Genomic DNA, 22,854 nt, shown 5'->3' on the forward strand with positions numbered 1-22,854 from the left:
TCTGGAGGGACCCATATTGAGGAATGCTGCTTATCATAGCTTAAAACTAACCACATGTCTAGTTCAGAGATAACTAACCCCATTTAATTTAAACAAGGATAAGATAGTCCTAATCTACTCAACTAGTGCACATTGGAGGAAGAGAAGACAGGAAGGAACTCTGAAGTCAGATGTCCTTTTATAATAGCACTTGATTATCGCTTTTCAGCATTTGCAAAAACATGCTCACAACACTCAAGGTGGCCATCAGGCTCTCTGCCCGTTCTAATATTTATTTTACTTCCTGTTTTCCCCCAGTTCTCCTCCTTCTCCTTCGGATGCTTGCAAGCTGCCCTGCAGCATCCTCTATATTTGGATTCAAAAGAGTAGTTTTTTGTTTTGGATTTCCAATTCCACCCATACTGTGCAATAAAACTTTACAGAAAGTGAAAGTTTACTTTCAAAAAATCTCACTAATTTGTCTTCTGAGAAATGAATGTTTTCTGGCTAATCAGGCCCATCAGGGCAGCCACATTTTAAATGGACAAATCCCATTTGGTGGGCAGCCATTTGGTGTGGGTGCCCATGACACTCCCTCAGATTTCCAGTGTGCTCACTGAACCAAAAAGGTTGGTGTACATTAAAAACTCCTTGCAAACAGAAAGCTAGCATTTTCAGAAGAAAGGATCTAACATCAACCCAGGGACTGGTCACCCTTTCACTTTATCTTGCCTCCCTTTTCTTCACTGGCAATGAAACTAACTATGGGGGGGAAATCTCTGGTTGGAGGTGATGGGGAGCTATAGCCTAAAACACAGGGAAGGCCCAGCATTGGGGAAGGGGAGGAAGGAAGCTGGCAGGGAAGGCAGTGTTTCCCTGCAAAAATGCACAGATGAGCAGGTTTTCTTTTGTTCTCTCTCCCCATGTTAGGCTGCAAGATTCCATTTATCTGTCATGCAGTTATTAGTGGAAGTTGCCTGCTCTAATCTCAGGACCAGCAAAAAGTACTAAATAAATAAATAAATAAATTGCTGGACCAGCATGAATGAATGATAGAATTGCTGATGCCCATCCAGGTGATAGATGGGGCTCTTGAGCGCCACCCCTGAAGCTTCTGCAGCCCCTGCTCCCTTTCTCAGCTGTTTGCAGGGCTCCCTTCCTCAGCAGCTTTCCCCAAAGCAGGAGTTGGGTGGAAACTGCTAATGGAAATTTCATTTTTTTTTTTTTTTAGCAGAACAGATTTTAACATTGGACCATAAATTAACAGGCCAAACTTCTTCACAGCACACTGCATAAATAGGCCAATTAAGCCTCCACGCATGCACATCCATAATATATTGATCCAATAAGAATGACAACGATAATGATTTTCACATTACAAAAGCCACTTTGCCTCTTTCAGAATTTGTCTTTGGCTGCATCATCTTTCATGCACTTGGAGAACTTTCATAGGCTGAAGATCAAAAGTCCTTCTAAACCGCGAGCCGTAGTTTGAACCTACTTTACCGCATCCAGAGGAATTCATTTTAAGCAAAGAGAAATGGTTGCAACTTGATGCAAACACTGAAGCAAACTTGCATCTCCTCCAAACAACATGTGCGAGAATCTGAAAGCTGGGGAGAGCAGCCATGTTTGCTCCAGAAGCTAAATTGCACCCCCACGAAATGAAGCTAGTCAGCCTGGTGATATTGGGGGTGGGACCTCACACCCAAAGCCCTGCCTCCTCCCAGGGTGGGCTCACCAAACTCACTTTCTCCACTTGTACTGAGTGAAGAGAACAGATGCAGAACCCCTTCTGGCCAGAAGGCCAAATTCAATTTCTAAGATGCTCTTGGCTCACTTGCTCATTCTGTGGTGACCGGGACCTGAGTCAAAAGGGAAGGGCAATATATTCACCTAGATCAGCATAAAGCTGCTACTGTCCAGATCTAAGCCTTAGGAGGGGAATTTTAACTTTTCTGAAGTGGGGCAAGGGACATCCAAAGCTTGGAAAGCACTAGTTGGTAGGAGGACAAGAAGGGGAGCCAAGGAAGGGAGCATGACTATCTAGGAAACCCAAGAGGGCCAGAATTGGACCTCAGGGAGGATGGATTTTGCTTAAGGCAAAAGGTTCAGCTTCCTCAACAAGCAAGAGAAGACCTTAATATGAAACAGCAGCATAACACACAGCATGTTGCCCACTGCTTCTTAGAACACAGTTGCTATAAGTAAAAGGGATCGTGGAGAGGGCTGGTGGCTTACCCTATGTACAGCCTGGTGGTACACATTCTCCTCTCTCTTTGTTAATATGTTTGGGTGTGCATGCAGAAGGTCAGAGGTGCAAACTGGCCCTCACAAATGAAGAGAAGGCTCCTGCCACACAGGTCCTCATTTGTGCTTAAAACAAAAACAGGTCTGTGTTCTAATGCACACTGGGCTGCTAACAAGGGTGGGGATGAGCAAGGAGGAGGAAGAGGAAGAAGAACCACAAATAGCTGCCAAAAGTCACATCCCAGTATCTAGCTATCCCTGTGACCCATACTGAGTCTGTCATTTGCTACCCATGGCGTGGTATGTTTTCTCATCCTCATGTCTGCAGAATCCATGGTATGGGGGAAAAGCAGGCCCATTTCTGAATCCACAGGTGAAATTCCCAGAAATCCATTCTCAACTGAATCCATTCCTGGTTTCTCCAAACATCCTGACATGGAATCCATGCATACAGCCAGCCCTGTACATTTGACACTTAAATGCAAGCTAGAAACTCTGTGCAAGCCCTTTCAGCCTTAACCTGCAGAATATCAGAACTCCAACCCAAGGAATTATTATCTGACTTTAGCAGCCACCACTGCAGCTGTTGTGAACATGGATGCTAAATCCTCATGAGAAAGGGATGCAGGGATAATGCATTCCCAGGCACCAATTCCCCATGTGGAGATTATTCATTCAATAACCCCTACCCAGAGATGTTTTTGCTATATGGATGTGATGCAGCCAGATGTCCCCAGGCTTAGACACCCCTCCAACACCCACCCTGAAGGGGAGAGGGAGAGAAAATGTGGGCTTGATAATATACTGCTACCCGGTTCAGGGACATAAGGTGCTCCATTTCCACAATGGACACTGGCTTTAAGCAGTGGGAGAAAACCAATGGTGCATTGTAGAAGAATCATTAATTCCCCCTTTCATTAGCAAAGAGCCTCCTGTGTAAGCTCTTATTTAAATCCCGTTTAGGAGATGTAGGAGGGAGACCTGCAGCTTGCAGATTGGATTATGCTTGACTTAGTGCAACACAGGGGCTGATTCCTTATAAGACCTCTCTGTTGGGGAGCTTGGCACGATCCCCATGGTTTATTTTGTGTTCATGGTCCCCTGGTCAAGGCCAGAATGACAGAAGTTTTACCATGTTTAACCTTCCCCACATCATATCCATCACTTAGATAATGTACTCTAGTTTCGGCTCTCTCTGTGTGCATCCACACAACTTCCCATTGCTAAATATTGCTTAGTCCTGGTGGATCATTTAGGGATGCTTAAATGGTGACTACTTGCCAGGTCTGGACCTTGAAGCAGTTTTACATTAAGGCACATCAAAAGCACATGCGAGGAATCAGTTGGGGTAACCAGACCAGAGCTGTGTGTGAAGACCACATGCCTGGCTGAATCATTCTACGTCTATCCCACATTTCTTCCTCTTGCATGGGAGTGAAGGTGGCTTTCTTGGCCCTCCTCTCCATTTTGTCCTCACAACAGTCCTGTGAGGTGGGTTAGGTTGAGAGTCATTGACTGGCCCAAGTCATCCACTGAGCTTCAGAGCTGATAAACCTGGATCTTCTGAGTCCCAGCTCTACACTCTAACCACCAAACCACATAATCTCTTAACAAGCATGACAAGGGGTCTATTTATTTATTTTAAGTTTTTTATATGCTGTCCAATACTGAAGTCTCTGGACAGCTTACAAAAAACAAAACAACTACATAAACAATACAAAACACTGCATCTGACCATTAAGGATAAAATCAAAGATAAAACCAATTAAATGTTAAAATATTGGGAAAATAAAAAGGTCTTTTCCTGACACCGAAAAGAATAAAGCAACAGCACCTGGCAAACCTCCCTGGGGAGCATGTTCCAAAGTTGGGGTGCCACCGCAAAAAAGGCCCTTCTCCAGGTAGCTACCCTCCTAATTTCCTTCAAAGATGGCTCCTGGAGAAGAACCTCTGCCTCAGATCTCAAGGGGTGGGCAGGCACATAGGGAAGAAGGGATCCTGAAAGCACATGAGTAGACTAGATGCACCCATGGGGGGATTTGAGGATGAGGGGCGGCAGTAGCCTAAGCAACCCTGGTTGCCCTCACTGGGCAAATGTATAATGCAAGTACACCCTTCGCTATGGTGAAGCAACCTTGTGCTTGCTGATTACTCACTGATTGACCAGGGTGTTGATCCAGATCTCTTTATAAAACCACCCTGACAATTTATTTATTAAAAGTTTTTATATGTCATCCTATTATAAAAATCTCAGGATGGCTTACAGTGCTTTAAAAACAATTTAAAACAACTTCAAATAGACAAATTAGAACAATAATATATAAAACAATAAACAGTAAATCACAAAGCAAAACATGAGCGACTGAACAGTAAAAGCTATTGATTTTAAAATGCTGTTTAAAGAAAAAGGTTTTGACCTGGCACAAAAAGAGCATAAGCTTGGCACCAGGCGTACCTCTCTGGGAAGTACATTCCAGAGTCTGCGTGCCACTGCAGAGAAGGCCCTACTCCGAGCTGATGACCTTTTTACCTCTTTTAGAGAGGGTTCCCGGAGCAGGGCTTGTCCTGCAGATCTTAGGGGGTATGAGGGCATATAAAGAAGGAGACTTTCCTTCAGTTATCCTTCTTTCAGGTATCAGGTATAATTGTCAGAAGTGGGCAGATTGCAGGCTTCAGAAAAACACTTGATTTATTTTTACTAGAACTTCATGGTGCACCAGTTCAGGGCAAAAGGGGGACTCGAGAGAGGCATAGAATGAGCATGGCCTTTTCAAACACAGAGCCTTCCAGATGTTCTGGGCTACAGCAGCCAACAGGCCCAGCCAACATGGCCAATGGACACGCATGATGGGAGTTGCCATATAAAGCACCTGAAGGGAATTGGGTTGGGGAAGGCTGAGCTAGTAAAATTAAGAAAGAGGTTCCATCAGAGCACAAGGGTTGAATCAAGATCCATAAGAGTTCTGCAGGAACAATAATGCTCAAAAGGTACTCTAAGTGCACTTACAACGCTTTCACAGTCTCCAAACAATCGGGAGCAGGCTTAGAAACCCCCACACTACCACCATAGCTCACACTTCACTGAAGCACATCAGTGAATGGGAAAACTGATTCAGCCACATCCTTTTAACAGGATGGTAACCCAAACTGGGCTTGCTCAATGGTTGGGCTGGTCCTATCAGCAAAACCAAAGCAAAACATCTGCCAAATTCTCTTCCCATCAAATGTATGATGATGCTACCGAGATTGCTGGGAATAAGTTCTCCACTGCAGCAGGATGGAGGTCAAGAGAAGCTGCTTTTGTTTGTCCACCAGCACCTCCAGGTGTTTCCCTCTTGCTAACAGGAAGCACTGGGAAGTGTTTCCTGGCAATTTGGTGTATGCAAGACAAGAGGACAGGGTTCCACCAAAAAGAAAAAGCGGAGCTTTTTAATGTTCCATATCTGGTCCTTGGGTTGGGAGGCTAATTAGCACAGTCCGGGGTGGCGGGGGGAGAGCAAATGACACTTTACAATAATTGGCTAATCATTAGTCACTGTAAAATCATTAATCACAACAGGGGAGCATATTGCTAATGCAGTTCTAAGAGGCAGCCACAGCAGTGCCCTCGTTTAATGGAAAGCTCAGTTAATGGGGAGCCACAGGAGCTGGGAAATCCTATCTGAAGATGAGGATCCATGTTGTGCTGAATAGCTGCCATCCATCCAAGATGCAGACAGGCTGGGGTACTGATTGTGTTGCTGCTTTGTTGGTGAGAATGGGTTCTGCACCCCTTCCACCCAAAGAGCAAGGGGACAGCATCTTCTCTTTGAGAAAGGGCTAAAATGTGTACAACTACTCCTTTCTAGTGTATGTGGGCAGCACAGTGGAGGAATAGATTTTGTGGAGGTTTATAAGATGATGCACAATCAGTTCGACCTGTCGGCCACCTTTCTGCGGAAAGCACATGCCGAGTGCAACTCATTCAAAAATATCAGGCTGAAGTCCCATAGTACGATAAGCCATACAAATGAACAGCGACATTCCAAGGGAGTTCATCAACATGTCCACTAAATAGAAATATCAAGGGAACATTTCAACATACTCATCAACACATTGCATTTTAATCAATTCAGTATTATGCTGCTACCATTGATCATGGTATGGGAACAGTCATCCCCACTCCCAGCTCCTCTCTGACCACCTTTATAAAACTTGTATTCCAGTTCCATCAATGAAAGACACTGACTGTAAGTGCAGGACAGACAAAGAAAAAGACTTCACACAATATATTATTAAAGAAGGAATCCATTCCTCTAGTGTGTCATGGAAAATACTAGCCTAAAAGATGCACACTAGCTATGTGCATGTTCTAACTTGCTGTCCAATCTTGACATCCCACAATCCTTTTCTGACTATTTGCCACTTGCCTGAGCTACTCTCTCATTGGGTCCTTTTCCCCACATTGCAACTGCATCCCCCAGACTTGCTTCAGTTATGCCAATCCCTCAGCCAAGTCTGTACCACACTTTCTCCAAGTTGTCATGAGCTGGTCCTTCCCCTCCAGTTCCAAAAAGTCAAACAGTCATTTAAAATGCACTTCTTTTTCAGACTTCACAGATAACAGAAGAGTCTGAGCTCTAAAAATGCTTCCACAAAAACTGGAAAGAAAAGCTTCTTTGAATCCAAAGAGTTGAATCCAAAGAGAAGCTTCCTCTTGCCCCCCCCCCCCGCCCCACTCCCTTTCAATAGGGTTTCTGGATCTTGCTGCTGGACAGCAAAATGGCACCAACAGCAAAAGCCCAGCAACTGAGCAGCTTCTGATGCCTCCTCCCCGGGCCAAGGACCAGGTCTCGCCCCTGCTCCCCCTCCCCTCCTAAAAACCCTTCCTCCCCTTCCAAAGCAGGCTGATTCTTATACCCAACCTAGGAAACATCACTAGGAACACTTGAAGGAGCTTCAAAGCCTCCTCTTTGCCCTTCCTCCTCCTCAAAATCAGATGATGGGGACTCCCATGAACAGTCCACCATGTCCAAGAGATGGGTCCACTCTCTGCAGGAGCTTCCACTGCTCAACTGCCTTCCTACCTCTGCTGTATTGGCAGGTGCACCCAATCACTCTGGGAACCAGTGAGGCCCCTGCCATGGTTATATGGGGTGAGTTAGAAACAGAGCGAGTCAGAAGGGGCCTCTCAGGCAATCCAGTTTGACCCCTGGCTCCAACTGGCTCTGCTGATGACATGCCCACCATGTGCATGTCCAACCTATCTTTGAACAACCTCACCGATGGGGCCTCAACGACCTCTTGTGGAAGCCCATTCCACACCCTCAGGGTCCTAACTGTCAGGAAGTGCTTCCTGGCATCCAAATGGAACCTTGGCTCCCTGAGCTTTGCTCCGTTGGAGCGCGTCCTGCCTTCCTCTGCAGAGGAGAACAGGTCTCTACCCATCTCCGTGTGACATCCCCTCACGTACCTGTATGTCACCAACATATCCCCTCTGAGTCTCCTCTTCTTCAGGCGGAAGAGACCCAGTTCCCTCAGTCTCGCCTCATCCCCCATCCCCTGCAAACCGGCCACCAACCTTGTGGCCCTACGCTGCACTGACTCAAACCTGGCTATATCCTTCCTGTAATGAGGGGCCCAAAACTGAGCACAATACTCCAGTTGTGGGCACACCAGAGTCATGTAGAGTGGTAGTTATACCTCTCTTGATCTAGAAGCCACACTTCTGGCTATGCAGCCAAGGGTGGTGTTCGCCCTATTGACCACCACAACACACTGCTGACTCAGGTTTAGCCTGCAGTCAACCAGCACCCCGAGGTCCCTTTCACAAATGCTGCTCTCCAGCCACTTGTCCCCTAACCTGTACTTATGACACCTGTTCCTATGCCCCAAGTGCAAGACCTTGCACTTATCCACATTGAATGTCATCCTGTTGTCTCCTACCCACTTCCATAGTCTGTCCAGATCCTTTTGGATCTGGATCACCAGCTCCTCGGTTGTGGCCACCGGAGCAGTGGAAGAGAAGAAGTCACACTCCTGTCCCTTCCCATCCTGCAATCCCTTACTACACATAAGCAGTGACCTAGTGGGACCAAAGTGCCTTCCTCACAGGGAAAGGAATATTCCCAATACAAACAGCATTCCCAGTTGCATAGCAAAGTGTTTTGGGGAGGGGGGTTGCTTGGTATTAAATTGGCAATGAAATCTCAATAGCTTGACAAAGATCTACTTCTCATGCAGAGGAAAACTGCTTAGACTGGCTTGTTGACATGGATTAACTGCCAGGTTTTATTTACTTATGGGATTTGTAACCCACCTTTCTTCCTCTTGCAATGAACCTAAGGCAGCTCACATAGGTCTCCTCTCAGTTTTACCCTCACTACAGCCCTGTGAGGTAGGTGTGGTTGAGAGTCTGTGATGGGCCCAAAGTAACCCAGTGAGCACCATGGTTGAGCAGGGACTAGAGTCCAGATCACCTAAGTCCCAGTCAAGCATTCTATCCACTCTTACTGGAGCCCTGGCTAGCACCTGAAATTCAGCTTTTATTGGCCCACAGCCTTGAACTGACAAGAGCAACAGGCAACACATGTACACCAGCAAAACACACTCCCTCCTAGCAGACACACAATTAGTCTTTCGACACACTAAACTGTTTCTGAACTTTAGATGGGCATTCCCAGCTGTGACCAAGTATAGCCAGCTGAGTTAAATACATCAGGGCTAAGTGAAGAACACATTCATTTGGTTGATGTAATTGCTGGTGGGGTGGGAGGATAACAGACCCTATTAACTGCTTCTAATTAAGTACACTTTGGTTAAAGCTCCCATACACAGAAGGACAGGGCATCATTCTGGGAAAATTTACAACAGCATGACGGTGTCATCCATCCATAATAGGCACCCTTTGAATGTGAATCCTATCAGAAACCAGCCACTTCAACATCCAAGTGGTCTGAACTTTTTATGTTGTTAGGGTGAGAGTGAAATGCCCTCTCCTCCACTTCAGGTAACCATGGAAACACTTATTTATTCACCAACATGCAAAATTTAAAAGGAAAAGTACTTGCAGTTTGATTGGTTTGCTTCTCTTTCCAGCTGAATAATTCACCAAGATGCTATTGGAAGGGTGAGCTTTGGATAAATGGGAGCTCAGTGGGAAAGGGACCCAGACCAGCCCTCTGCCTCCAACTCAGTGTGCTTGCACACCTGTGCTTTTGTGCATGTGTAAGAAGCCAAGATGCAGTCAGGACCACTCCACCAGATTTATCCCTGTGGGGTCCTTGTCAAGGCCAAAAATACCTGATCCAATTGGAGCAAGTACCCACTCTCATTCCCTGCACCACAATTGGCATTCCGATGCATGTTTACTGCTTGATTAGTTACCCTTTTACACTGGCTGAAGCATTTGCAAAGATTGGGTATGACAGTTCCAGGAAATTATGCAGGGTGTGTGTGTGTGTGTGGAATCTGAACATCCAGTGCTGCTTGTGTTATCTTGTTTATGGGCCTCCTTATCTATTCAGCAGGCAAGGGGCAGGCCACCTGGCTCAACTTCTGTTTTTTGCTTCTAGTGCTGAGACAAGGGATGTTCTCTATCTGAGAACATCACCAATTTCTCAAAAGGTGGAGCCAATGGAAAGAACTACTGGCCATCATTGCAACCCACCCACAAGAGTGACAATCACTAATTTGGAGGAGAGATGCAAAGGGGGCTTCAAGGAATCCATAGAGGAGAAGGCTAAGTACTAGTCCCGATGGCTATACATAACCTCCATTGTCAGAGGCAGTCTGTCTCTGTACATCCGTTGTTGGGGGAATAATGATGTAATCAGCATACAGCTAAGGAATTCTGGGAAGTGAGAGGTCACTGTGAGTGATACAGAAGTTGAGGACTTCATCTTTACTGGCTCAAGACAGAAGAGTGAGAGGAGATATGATAATGCTTTTCAATTACTTGTCATACAAAGGAAAATCATGATCTCTTCTGGACCATCCCAGAGTACAGGACATGGAATAATGGGTCCAACTTACAGGAAGCCTGATTCCAGCTAGACATTAGGAAAAAGTTCCTGACTTAGAGCCAAGCAACAATGGAAGCAATGACACAGGGAGGTCAAGGGCTCCCCAACACTGCTGATATTCAAGATGCAGCTGGATAACCATCTGTCAAGAATGCTTGAGCCTGGAATCCTACACTGAACAATGAGTTAGACCCAGTGGCCTTAGTGGTCCCTTTCAACTCTGCTATTCTATGATTCTATGAATATGAATGGGAGGGTGTCCTATTCCTCTTATGTCCTACTTATGGGTTTTCCACAAGGCAGCTGGCTGAGCACTGTATGGTGGTCAAAATGGAGCATGGTCTGAACTAGAAAAAGGTTTTCTTATCTTAGATCCAAAGTGATAAGCCTAAGTCATGCCAACAAATACAGATCTGACAGCAAAGCCCTCCTTTGCCAGGACAACCTGCTTGCTGCAGTCTGCCACCAAGGAATGTCTCATCCCAGATGAGCTGGTGGGTGACACACTGCAGGCCTAGGTTTTGCCTTATTGGCAAAAGACCAAGACCCTATCTGACAGTTCACTTCAGTGTTGCCTGATCCACCTTCATGTGATGTGGCATGTAAGACAGAGTTATGAACAAACTGTGTACTCTCAGAAGCTGATTATGACAGTGAATTGGGCAAAGAGATCCTTGAACGAAAGCCCACCATGACTAAGCTTGAGAAGCTGAGCTGAACCAGCTGCATTCTCTGTGATTTTTACCTACCTGCCTTATTCATCATCTAAGTCATATTCAAACATCTTTTTAAAGAAATCCAGCTATGCCATCTCTGAACACCAAGCCATCCTGAGTATATTCTGTGCAAGCTTGCTGTGCATTTCTAATCCTATATTCCCCCAACTGTAAAATTTTAGAGCTGTAAGCAACCTTGGAGGTCATCTCGTTCCACCTGATGCTCAGCACTGCAGGTACAAAATCACTGAGATGGCCATCTAGCCTTTGACCCCAGCCAGTATCTTATGGGATTACCACCATAAACTCAGATACTACAAGGCCACATTTAATCTCTTGGTTAGCAACAATATTGAAAATGAGATGGAATACATTTCTGGTCAGCCTGTTCATTTTGATTTTGCTTTTAAATGCAGTGAAACAGAGGGACATTTGAATCACCTCCCTGTGGTTTGGGGGTGAAGCAGGAGCAACATCACTACAAATCACTTTGAACCACAAAGTGTCTATAGAAATCAGAGGGTGTGAGTGCTCTTGCAGTCTTAAATAGGCACACGTGTGTGCAGCAATACCGTAGAAAATGAGGGTGTGAGGTCATAATGTGCAATAGTGGCATAATCCAGAAAAACAAGCCATCAAGCCTCAACTGAAGACAGACTCTCAGCATGGGCAGTCAACATCTACCTGGAACAGATTTTCTGCGAGGCTGATTCAAAGAGACCCCTGCTTATGCCCACTGCTGCTGTCCAAGGTGCTGCTCCAGCTGTGATCCATTAACAACCCCTTTGGGTCTTATCAAAAGAGTTCATCTCACACTCCAATGCCCAGTGAGGCGGCTTTATTTTAAAGTTGGGTGTGACACACAGTGTGTAACCCAATGTTTAGTACAAGTGATCAATTAGGGAAGACGATGGCACAGAGGTTTTTTATAGCCTTAATGTGCAGCTGTTCTCGCAGAGCTGGCATGGGGTCGGCAGTGTAAATTCTTAAAGCGGAAGGAAAATTTTGCTGCTGGGGGCATTTATGGGCTGGCTGAAACCAGATGCACTAATAAAACTTTTGGCAGGAAAAGCGAACAAGCTGTCTTTGGCAGAGGGGGAGGCAGAGAAGAGGAACTGATGGATGAAAGGGAAGACGGAGGAATCCAAATGAGAAAGAAAGCAACATTTGGTAGCCAGAGTGATGTGCCAGAAGTGGGATGCAAGCTTGAGACACTCTCACAAGAGCTGGGCACTGGAAATTTAATAGGATAGACACAGGAACAATAGGAAAAGGTTAAGGATGCTCAGCTTCCAAAAGGAGAAATCAACACACTTGGCTGCCTAGAATACCACTTCCCTCACTGGGGATCCATTCCCAAAGGATGTACTGGGGTCAACTGTGGTCATGGATTAGTGTGGGAAAAGGCACTGCACCCATACTGTAGAGCAAGGAGGTGTGGCACCCCAAATCTTTTGTCTACAATTCCATATTCCCTCATGATGGGTAGGGCCAGTAAAAGCTGCTGGCCAATACAGTCAAAAAGACCACACATCCCTCCTTCCCACACAACTTCTTCCTTGTGAACCAGTGTGTTTGGGCTATTGTAAACTTCTTTTCCCAATCACAATGACTTCCTCAAGCAAAGGCACAATTAAAAGTAAACAGTACTGAAGAGTCATAAAAATAGTGAAATCAGGAGAGACAAAAGACAAGATGAGACAGGGCCTTTCAAAACACAAGGATTTGGAAAGGCCTACCTGGGGAAAGAAGATTTTAAGCATCCACTTAAATGGCCATGGCCCTGATCCATTGAGGCATGTTTGGGAGGCTTATGCCAAAAGGTTAGGAGCCACACCCAAAGATGCATACCAGCTGAACAGGTGGAAGAACCAGCAAAAGGGCCTCATCTCTGAATTTTATTCTCCCAGTATTTTAATGATTAATTGATTTTATCCTTGTTTTTATTACTATTTTAGATGCAGCAAGCTGTGTGTTGTTTTTATGGTTTTGTTCTTGGTTTTCTGTTCCTTGTAAGCCATCCAGAAACTTTTTTAGAAATGGACAGCATAGAAAATTTTTAAATAAATAAATATTTTTTAAGAAATCTGGGAAGTGTATTTGGAAGGGGCCACTCCTTCAAGCACACTGAGCTCAGACTAGAACAGTTTTTAAAAGGTAGGCAACAACATTTTTGCTTTAGCTTGAAACAAGTTGCACAAAGTTCCAGGGGCCATATGCTGCTGCCAGTGATGCTACCGGAGACTGTTCCATTGCAAATGATGTCCCCACCCTCCTCTACTTTCACCACTCGTGCTGTGCACTGAAAAGCTCTTTGAGCAAGTTGCAGCATTCTGATCCTCAAAGGCAGAGGCAACCTCAGGTTTGCTTCTGGTAGCTACCACCTTTGGGACTGGGGTCAGCTCTCTCCTAATACAGACAGTTCTGATCTGGAATGGGACATAAACAGGGTAAAAAGCAGGGAGGAGTTGGCAGATGACTCTGAAATTTATTTATTAGATTTATATCCTGCCTTTTTCTTTTTTTCAAGAACTCAAAGCGGCTGACATCATTCGCTTCCTGCTCTCCATCATATTTCCACAAGAACAACCCTGTGAAGTAGGTTGGGCTGAGAGTCTGTGACTGGCCCAAGGTCACCTAGTTGGCTCCATGGCTGAGTGGGGACAAGAACTCGGATTTCCTGAGTCCCAGCCCTGCACTCTTAGCCACCACACCACACTGGCTCTCAAAAAGTGAAGCTTAACAAGTGACATTAGTCAGGCAGTGACTAAGAACCAATCGGTCTTCGCACAGGGGAGACATTGCAGGATGGGGCAGGGGAGTAAGGCTTAGTAAGGTGGTGCCAGAACAGATGGGCAGGCCAATTACATAATAGCAGATGTTCCCACCATTTGCCCCACAATTGGAGCCAAGATTTGGGGAAAAGGAAGAGAGGATGGGGGCATTCCAGGTCAGAATCAGCTCTTCACATGGACAGAAGCTACTCCCACAGATTGGAGGGATCATTTTGCAACTTGTTAACAGCTCCCATAGAAAGCACCCTGAATCACAGCAAAGCCTGTTAAACTCCAACAAAGGGTTATATTTTGTGTGCTTTTATTTGGACTTCTAGAAAAGAATGAGTGATGTTCTCTCAATGCCACCCCACCATGTTCCATACAAAGTGAAAACCAAACCTGATGTGACATTGGTTACCTAGCTTGCCCCTTGCAGTTATTTTTTCTTTCCAAAAATGCTGGCAGTTAGAGCTGAGCTAGCCGTGTTGAAATTGTAGCACGGACCCCACCATAATGGGGATCGCTACCTGCTAGCCTCCATGGGATACTGTGAATAAGGCCAACCAGAGCTTTCTGTTGTATGCCACGATTTTATGGATGAGACCAGAGACTGGTTGGAATTATCGAGAGAAGAAGTTTATTTACCTGCAGGGACCACACTCATTAGAATGCAGTCTCGAGCAGAGGGAAGACATTGGTTTTATACTCTTTTACACTTATGCTTGAATGACAGCGAACAATAGGGGAACAATAGGGGAAAGCACATTTGCACATTTATCATGCTAAAGCAAGCAAGCGAGGGTACAAGGGCGTAACGTCTGCGGTGATGCTGGTAATGCTGGAGCGTAGCCTGCTTTGTTGTCAGCCTTGCGTAGCGTGCACATCCGTGTTCGTGTCCTTGTTCTCACGCGAACAGGACACCCTGACCATGCTTTTTACTCGTGACAAGCCATGCCCTGGCTACGTGTTTGATTATTTATTTTATTTATTTATTTATTAAAACATTTCTATGCCGCCCCTTGCCGAAGCCTTGGGGCGGCTCACAACATTGAATAAAATACACAATAAATTAAAACAATAACAATATGAGGGGGGTTACAACACTTTCCTCCCATGACAAGTATCAGGAGTCATCCCAAATGGGACCACAATGGAGACAAAGGTTTGAATTCACCCCTCCACATGGCACAGTCCTCATGTGTTGCCCACGAATGACAAACTTTAAAAAAGAACTTGTAGATACACAATGGAAACTGCAGGACAGGTGGGCAAAAGTCAGATTTCTAGATGTTTTGGACTACAGTTCCCAAAAGCCCCAGCCAGCATGGCTGATGGCCAGGAATGCTGATGGCTGTGGTCCAAAACATCTGGAGACCTACTTTCTGTCTACCCCAGAACTACATGACCAACACCTCAGCTACATTATTTATTTATTTATTATCCTTATATCCCACCTTTTCCCTGCTAGGAACCCAAGGCAGATCTAGTTTGGCCCTATGAGACACTAAAGTCTCCAAGGGGTAGATAACTTATCTGGACCTGAAAGGCTGAGGATTCCCTCCTAGAAAGTTTCAAAAGTTGTGGGGCAGCGTCCTTCTCTTTGCCTCAGACACGTTGTGGCTCTTGAACTTCTCTCAAGCTGTCACAAAGAGAGAACCCCTGCTCACCCCTCTCTCTTCCTGGGGGTATCTGTGTATACCAGAGGATCAGCATGGCATATGTGGTGGTGGGGGGTGTATTTTGGCTAGTCACAGTTGAGTATTAAGCCACACCAAGCTTGGTGGATTACCTTGTCACACCACAGATGTGGAATGTCACATAAAGGGCAGACCTGGCTTGCCTCAGAAAGAGACTTCTGACTAACAATGACTGGATGGTGGCATCTTCCAAAGCCTTGCTCATCAAGGATTCAAACCTAATCTTGAACAAAAGCTTTTGTTTTTCTGCTTAGAAAGAACAAAAAGGAAGCAGGCAGGAAGCAGGTGGTGGGGTATTACTTGTTCAGAAGAAATGATTGACTAACTAAACTGATTGAATCAAAATGCTCTGAAACCCCAAGCAAAACCCATCTTGATTGCATGAAACTAACACATACCGGAGTGAATATCTAGAAGGAGCTTTGCAAGTGCTGGGTTTCTCTGGGCTTTTCTGCTCTTCAGGTGCAAAGGGGGGGAGATCCTTACTACTTTATCCACAGTAGGTTTCGGCATCAGGTATGGGTGCTGGTAGTTCGGCTACATTTCCATACATGCAAAGGTCCTTCCCCAGCATGTAAAGAGGTGCACCTGGTTCCTACTTTATATTCTTTTTTGCCCCATGTTTTTTATTTTTTTATTTCCCCAGCATGTCCACAGCTCAACTTTTTTGTTTTAATATTGCATTTTATCTTGTACTGCTGCTATGACTCTAGACCGATTCAGTTGCAGTTACTGTCATTCTGTTATTTATATTAACTTTTGTTGACCTGTGTTTTTAATTTTTGTTACCCACCCAGAGACCCTTGGTTATTGGGCAGCATAAAAATGAAACAAACAAAGTTCAGCTTGTCTCTGCAGCCAAGCAGCCTCTCAGGGTCCCAGCTAAGCAGCTTGTGGAAATGATAACCCTAAATTCACTATAGGTCAGGACTGTCAAATGAGGACCAGGAAGAAATGGCTCCCAATTCCTTTGCACCCCCAGAACTCTTATGATAACCCTGGGTCATTTTCTTTAACATTCTTTCTCAGAGGTGTTGGGAGGATAACATAGGGGGATACCATGCATGCTGCCCTAAGCTCCTTGGGGGAAGGATAGGATAGGAATAAGAAGATTAAGCAGTTAATCTTTGCTCTATCTCCATGTGGCTGCCCATAGTATGATATTTAGGAACATATTGAATACTGATTGCATCCAATGTTAGGCAAAGTGAAGTCTCATTCATCTCAATGGGTGTACCCTCAGTTGAACTAACTTTGGATCCAACTATTAGACTTCTCCAGAAAACTATAATTAAGCCAGTTTAAGTATCACAGACTTCAGGTTTGCCAGAATCAGAATGGAGTGATCCCACCCATAGCCAAATCCAGGCCACCATGAAAGGGTTGACTCATTACAACTCATGTTGCTGTAGTTGTTTATTTCATTTGTATACCAGCCTGTAGTGGAAGCTTTCTGGGCAGTTTACAACAATGTATAAAATGAAACAACAAAATATAATACAAATAACTAAAGCAACAAAATTATGTAAATTAATTTTAAGTAGCTTAAAATACAGTAACAATACAATAAAAAGACAGAGCAAGTAGAAGGATCACCAGGATAATCCCCTCAGGCCTCTAAATAACAAGATATTTAAAGGCCTCTGCATAGAGGGCTGTTTTGACCTGGCACCAAAAAGGTGGCAAATCTGGTGCCAAGTGGGACACAGGTGGGAGGTTGTTCCAAAGACAGGGGAGCCACCACAGAAAGGGCCCTCCCCCTAGTTGCCACCCTCCAAACCTCTGTAGGGTTGGCACTCAGAGGAAGGCCCCAGAGGTTGAGCACAGTGTTGCTTGCAATGTGGCATTGTGGAAAAGAAAGAGGAAGCTAAGTAGGGCCAGTTGAGAAACTTGCAGCCCTCCTTCTCCTCTGCCTGGACTCTAGCTTTCTTTCCTTCATGATTCATCCCCAGCTAGTTCAAGAAATGCAGAAGAATAAATAGAGTCTCAGCATACAAGATAAGGATGCAGCTCAGCTTTGCCTTTTCTTCAGTATGCCATTCAACCCCCAAATTTTCACAGCCTAAGGCTACTTAAGTACCATCACCTCCTGGGATATTCAATCTAGCATTAATCTAGCATTAATTTAGATGCAACTTAAATTCAATTCAAATTAACTTTCCAAAAAGTTGAAGCAAACTCTATTCAAAGTAAACTCAACTGTAGCATGAATCCATTTAATACATTTTTGCACTTAATTTCACACTTGCAAGTTCACTGTTCTGCATTGATAAGCAGAAGGGGCAAAAATGTACAGGAGGGATTGATGAATACTGGAGGACACTTTCATTTCCAATGGTGGTCATCAAAAGGAAAGGGGACTCAGAGCAAAATACAGACACTGCCTTCAGAGGAACAGTACTGAGGTTGCAAGAAGCTGTGGTACACTGGCAGTCAGAACCTTGGTCCATGTTTTTCAGCCCTGTCTACTCATTGGCTGCAGCTATCCATGGTTTCCTGCAGGACTCTTTCCTAGCTCAGGGGCAGATGTTCAGGATCAAACATGGAACCTCCATGTGCAACACATATTCGTATACTCTGCCACTGAGCTATTTCTGCTGAGGTCAGTCAGAGCATATGTCTACTCTGCTTAGCTCATAGATTTATTTTTATTGATTATATTTAGATCCCACCTTTTTCCTTTCAAGGAACTCAAGGCAGCTTATACATCATTCTCCTCTCTCTTGACTTCATCCTCATTATCTTACCCCCTCAGCCTTAAATAAGTTAAGAAGAGGAATATCCACTTTGTGGGGAAGATGAAAGACTGGGGCTGGTGGCACTGGTCACTGGCATCCCTTTGCACCATCACCAAAATAATAACACTGATGTCCATTCTTATAATAATTATTATGCCCATTCATTTGCCAGGGTAGCAAAGGCAGCAGTACTTTGAATGAGGCCATTTCTGCCCACTGTCACACGTTCCCTGGGATGCCTGTGCTCACTGTGGATTCCCTGGGTGGAGCACTTCTGACCCAGGAACCAAATATGCACCCACTGCTAAAACCTCCCACTTCATTGCTCCCCAGCCATGCCTTCTTCCCCTTCCTCCTCCACCTTCCACAATCTGTCCATCATTATCATTATCTGGCGCTGATGTTATATTCTTTTTGGCATCAGGCAAAACCCTTTTTATTTTCCCACTATTTAAATGTTTAATTGATTTTAACCGGGGTTTTAGTATATTAATGGTTGGATGCTGTGGGGTTTGTTTTATTCTTCTTATTTATTGTAAGCCATCCCGAGATGTTTGCAGGAGATGGGATAGAAAAGCTTTTAACTAACTAATAAATAAATAAATAAATAAATAAATAAATAAATAAATAAATAAATGTACAGCCTGCCTTTTTGTTTTTCAAGAAACTCAAGAAGACTTCCATCATTCTCCTCCTTCTCCTCCCTATCTTATCCTCACAACAACAACAACCCGAGAGGTAGGTTGGGTTGAAAGGCTGTGATTGGCCCAAAGTCACCTAGTTGGCTCCATGGCTGAGCTGGGACTAGAACCCGGATCACCTGAGTCTCAGTCCTGTGCTCTTAACCACCGCACCATACTGGCTCTTATCATTAGATGGCTTTAGCATGTTTTGCCCTATTCTGAAATATTGAAATGCCCCTCCTCAGGCTTGGTTACTGGCTGAAAGAGTTTCAAGCTGAGATATACTAGATGATTGTGCATATTTTGGGCCCCACTGTCTTAACCTTCAGCCCCAGTCATCAATGAAATGTGAACTTCTCCATAAACTTAGGAGGCAGCAGCAAGGAGCCATGGGGGCAGAGCAGAGGGACTTCAAACCTGGCACCAGCCTCAGAAGAATTGACTACAGAAGATATAATCCATTCTGGAGTTTGCAGAAAGGGGACGGAATCAGTTTATGCTGGTCTACACCAAAACTTTTTGGCTCATCTAAAAATGATCTGCTGAAAAACCTTACTGCTATTTGGAAATTTCCAGCTCATCCTTCACCTCGCAACTGTGAAATGTAAAATTAATGCAAATATGATTTTTTTTGTTAAAAGGAAAGAAAATGAGAGAAAGAAAAGGGAAAATCATAATCTATCAATGGAAGCTGAACTGCCTAAAGTGAACTCTGTGTTGAATTAATGCTTTTTTATCGATATTCATATTAGCTCATCTGAATTCAAATTCATTCAGTTTCAAAGCAGTTCCAGCTCTTTTTGAATTTGAAGCTGCCCAAAGGAGGTGCATTTGAATCTGAATGTTTGTTGAAGTGAGTCTGTACCAAATCTGAATCACAGATTTCATTTCAGCTCCAGTGACAATTTGGCCACACAGCAGTTGGCTGACATGGTCCACAGCACCTGCTGCTAATGCAGTGACAGCACAGTGGGCCACGGCAAACAGCCTTGCTTAGACAAAACCAGGCTTTCAAGTGTCAGATGTAATGCCATTTAGCTAAACAAATAGCAAAATTGCAGGATGGGCAATAAGTGCTTAAAAACTAACCAGCTGATTAATGGAAGCATAGTGCCTACATAGGACTACAGCTGGTTGTTGTTGTGGGGATAAGATGGAGTAGGAGATGTAAGCTGCCTTGAGCCCTTTGTAGGAAAAAGGCAGGATATAAATCACAATATAAATAATTAAATAAATATGCAATGTAACAACATGCAACCCCTCTTGTGTTCAAACGTGGGCTTGTCAAGTCCTAAAGCAGCCTTCTCCAAGCTGGTGGCATCCAGATGCATTGAAATACTGCCTCCATCATCCCCAGATAAAGGATGTAGCCCAACACAGAGCATTAGAGGTTCATGGGGGGAGGGGGAGGGGGGAGAGAGAGAGAGAGAGAGAGAGAGAGAGAGAGAGAGAGAGAGAGAGAGAGATGCCTTTCAGGGAAACTTGTCCACATCACTGATCTAAGTGAGAAACCCCTAGGTCCCCTGGAACACAATGACTTGGTTCATACATAATGATATCCCAAAGTATAGGCTGAGTATGGACTGTGGTTGAATTGTGAGCTGTTGTTATGTGGCAACCCTGCACTATGGCTTAACTATGAATGGTTAACTACAAACAGCCATGAGGGGCTGTTCACATGGTGCAGAAGCACCCTTGGGTCATTGAGCCCATGGTGACTAAATGCAGTGCATGCATGTGCCATTTGAATATGCATTCCTTTTCAAGGGTTCGCCTGTCAGATGAACCTGGTAAGAGTAGGCTATATTAGAGTTAACAAACTTTACATAATTCGTGGTCTGTTTTAGGGTTGTTCATCTCTTGCATAACTCATGTTGGTTAGATTTGCATGATACAAGAACCCTTGAGTGGGAGCTGAATGTCAAACCTGACCGCCACAGAAGGTTCATCCTAAACCTTGCCAGTTTTCACAACCCAGCAACGAATGATGGGATCTCTTCCTGGGTTGTTCAGGGTTAACGACTTGTTGTTAAACCATAGTGCATGGTTCATAAATAGCCATGGTTCATAAACAAACAATGACTACTCACAGTTAGCCCAAACTCTGGGTGGTCATTGCATTCAAATTAAGCCAGCGAATAAAATTGGCTGCTAACACTGGAAAAAAATAGAACTCTTGATCAGAGTGGGCAAATGGTAGTCTCCAGATTTGTTTTTACTTCCTCCCAGAGGTCCCACCAGCTTGAGAATGCTAAGAGTTGGTCCAAAACTTCCTGCCCAGCTGATCCAGACCAGCTTTAGAAGCCAGCCCAAATAGTAGGACAATGTGGCATCCTGCTCCAAATGTGTTACCGTTCCCAGCATTTCTGACCATTAGCTAGGCTGGCTGAGTCATCCAGGAAGGTACCAGGGCTGGGAGGGCTGGTTAAGGCCTCTCCATTTTATAACTTTTTTCTGGGAAAAGTGCTTTTGCATGGACAATATGGCAAAACCAGCACACAGGATCAAGCATGGGATCAAGGATGTGTCTTCTGCAGTATGGAGTGACATGATTTAAGAGGTCACTGCACATCCATGCACACACCTCCTCACAATCAGATTCTGAGCCATCCCCTCCACAGAAGTGCTTTCTTTGCACAAATGTACGATATGCAAAGCAGCGCAAGACTATGCATTTCAGTTCTTTGGCAAGGGAAAGGATGAGCAAAGAAGCGCTGACGATCAATATTATTTGAAGTTCTGTGTGCACAAGTAGGAAGATGATGCAAATAATTAGCTTGTGATCTTTAAGGAAATAATAAGTGAGGTGTAGTGGTTTGAGTCCTAGACTAGGAATTGGGAGATCCAGGTTCTAGTCCCCACTTGGCTATGAAGCTCACTGGGTGGCTTTGGACAGGTCACTGACTCTCAGCCCAACCTATCTTACAGGGTTGTTGTGAGGATAACATGAAGAGCAGGAGGATCATGTAAGCTGCCTTGACTTCCTTGCAGGAGGAAAAGCAGAGGGGCGGGGTGGGGAATATAATGTAATAAATAGCCAGTTGGATGGCTAACCAGTTGGCTGTGGAGAGTTAGAGATGGTTTCCAGGTGACCAAACACTAGCTGGGAAGCTTTTTAAGAAAGCCATTTCCTCCTGTTTACTTGAGTTGTACCCAACCTTTCTACCAAAAATGGCACCTATGGCAACATATAATCACTAATAAAACATGAATAAAATACTTTAAAAAGGCATTAAACACAATCAAAAATGCAAAAGCTACAAATGAAGAATTGGTTTAGATGTAGTGATATGAGTTTTCTGAAATTTTTTGAATTTCAAAAGTTTCTGGAAATTTTCCTTTGCAAACTGGGAGTATACATTAAGCTAATTTACACTGGAAGATTTTCGGATGCACTAGTGATCTAATTAAGTTTTACTTTTATTTAGTAAACAAAGGTTATAAACCCCCCTACCTTAAAGAAAAGCATGGTTTAAATAAACATGGTTTGGTGAATCATGGATTATAATTACATGAAAACCCATAATTATAGGTTAACTATGGATTGTTAAACATAAACAACTAACAAAGAGCTCATGGTTTGTTACTGAATTGTGACTGTGATTTGTTTAAGCCATGTATTGTTGTTATATGTAAAGCCAGAATTATGGGTTGTTCATGGGTTATTTTACTAGACTACATAGGCAGCCAGTAAGAGCAGTAAAAAAAGCAATCTCCTTTCATGCCTGTACTGCAGTGCTGCAAAAGTGGTTAGGATACAAGGAGGGAAAAGGCAATGGAAGGTAAGAAAGAAGTAATACAAAGCATGGTTTGTTCAATCATCTGCTAGACAAACCCTGGGTAGGACAAAAACATGCATTTAAGCAAGTCTTACATACAGTGTTATAGACTCCCAATTATTTGGGTCTATGTTATGCCCCCACCCCGCCAAATACATGACCTGAAATATTCAAAGAAAAATCACCATTAGTTCAATTTCACATTGAGACATATATGTATTTCAATTGTGTA

The 22,854-nt window shown here is 44.2% G+C and overlaps 1 protein-coding gene across 3 annotated transcripts in view; it reads right to left on the reverse strand.

The window, feature by feature from the left end:
• OLFM2 (olfactomedin 2) overlaps positions 1–22,854 on the reverse strand; it is a 216,390-nt gene that overhangs the window by 140,309 nt on the left and 53,227 nt on the right. Inside the window, exon 2 of one of the 3 annotated variants that reach the window (XM_044431566.1) lies at positions 18,209–18,228. The exons of the other annotated variants lie outside the window; for them this stretch is intronic. Within the exon in view, the coding sequence (XP_044287501.1) occupies positions 18,209–18,228 (20 nt within the window). The remainder of the gene's footprint in view (positions 1–18,208; positions 18,229–22,854) is intronic. 3 annotated transcript variants of the gene reach the window in all.

Source organism: Varanus komodoensis, unplaced genomic scaffold, assembly GCF_004798865.1.
Source record: "Varanus komodoensis strain SLA01 unplaced genomic scaffold, ASM479886v1 scaffold22, whole genome shotgun sequence".
NCBI classification, from domain to species: Eukaryota; Metazoa; Chordata; class Lepidosauria; order Squamata; family Varanidae; genus Varanus; species Varanus komodoensis.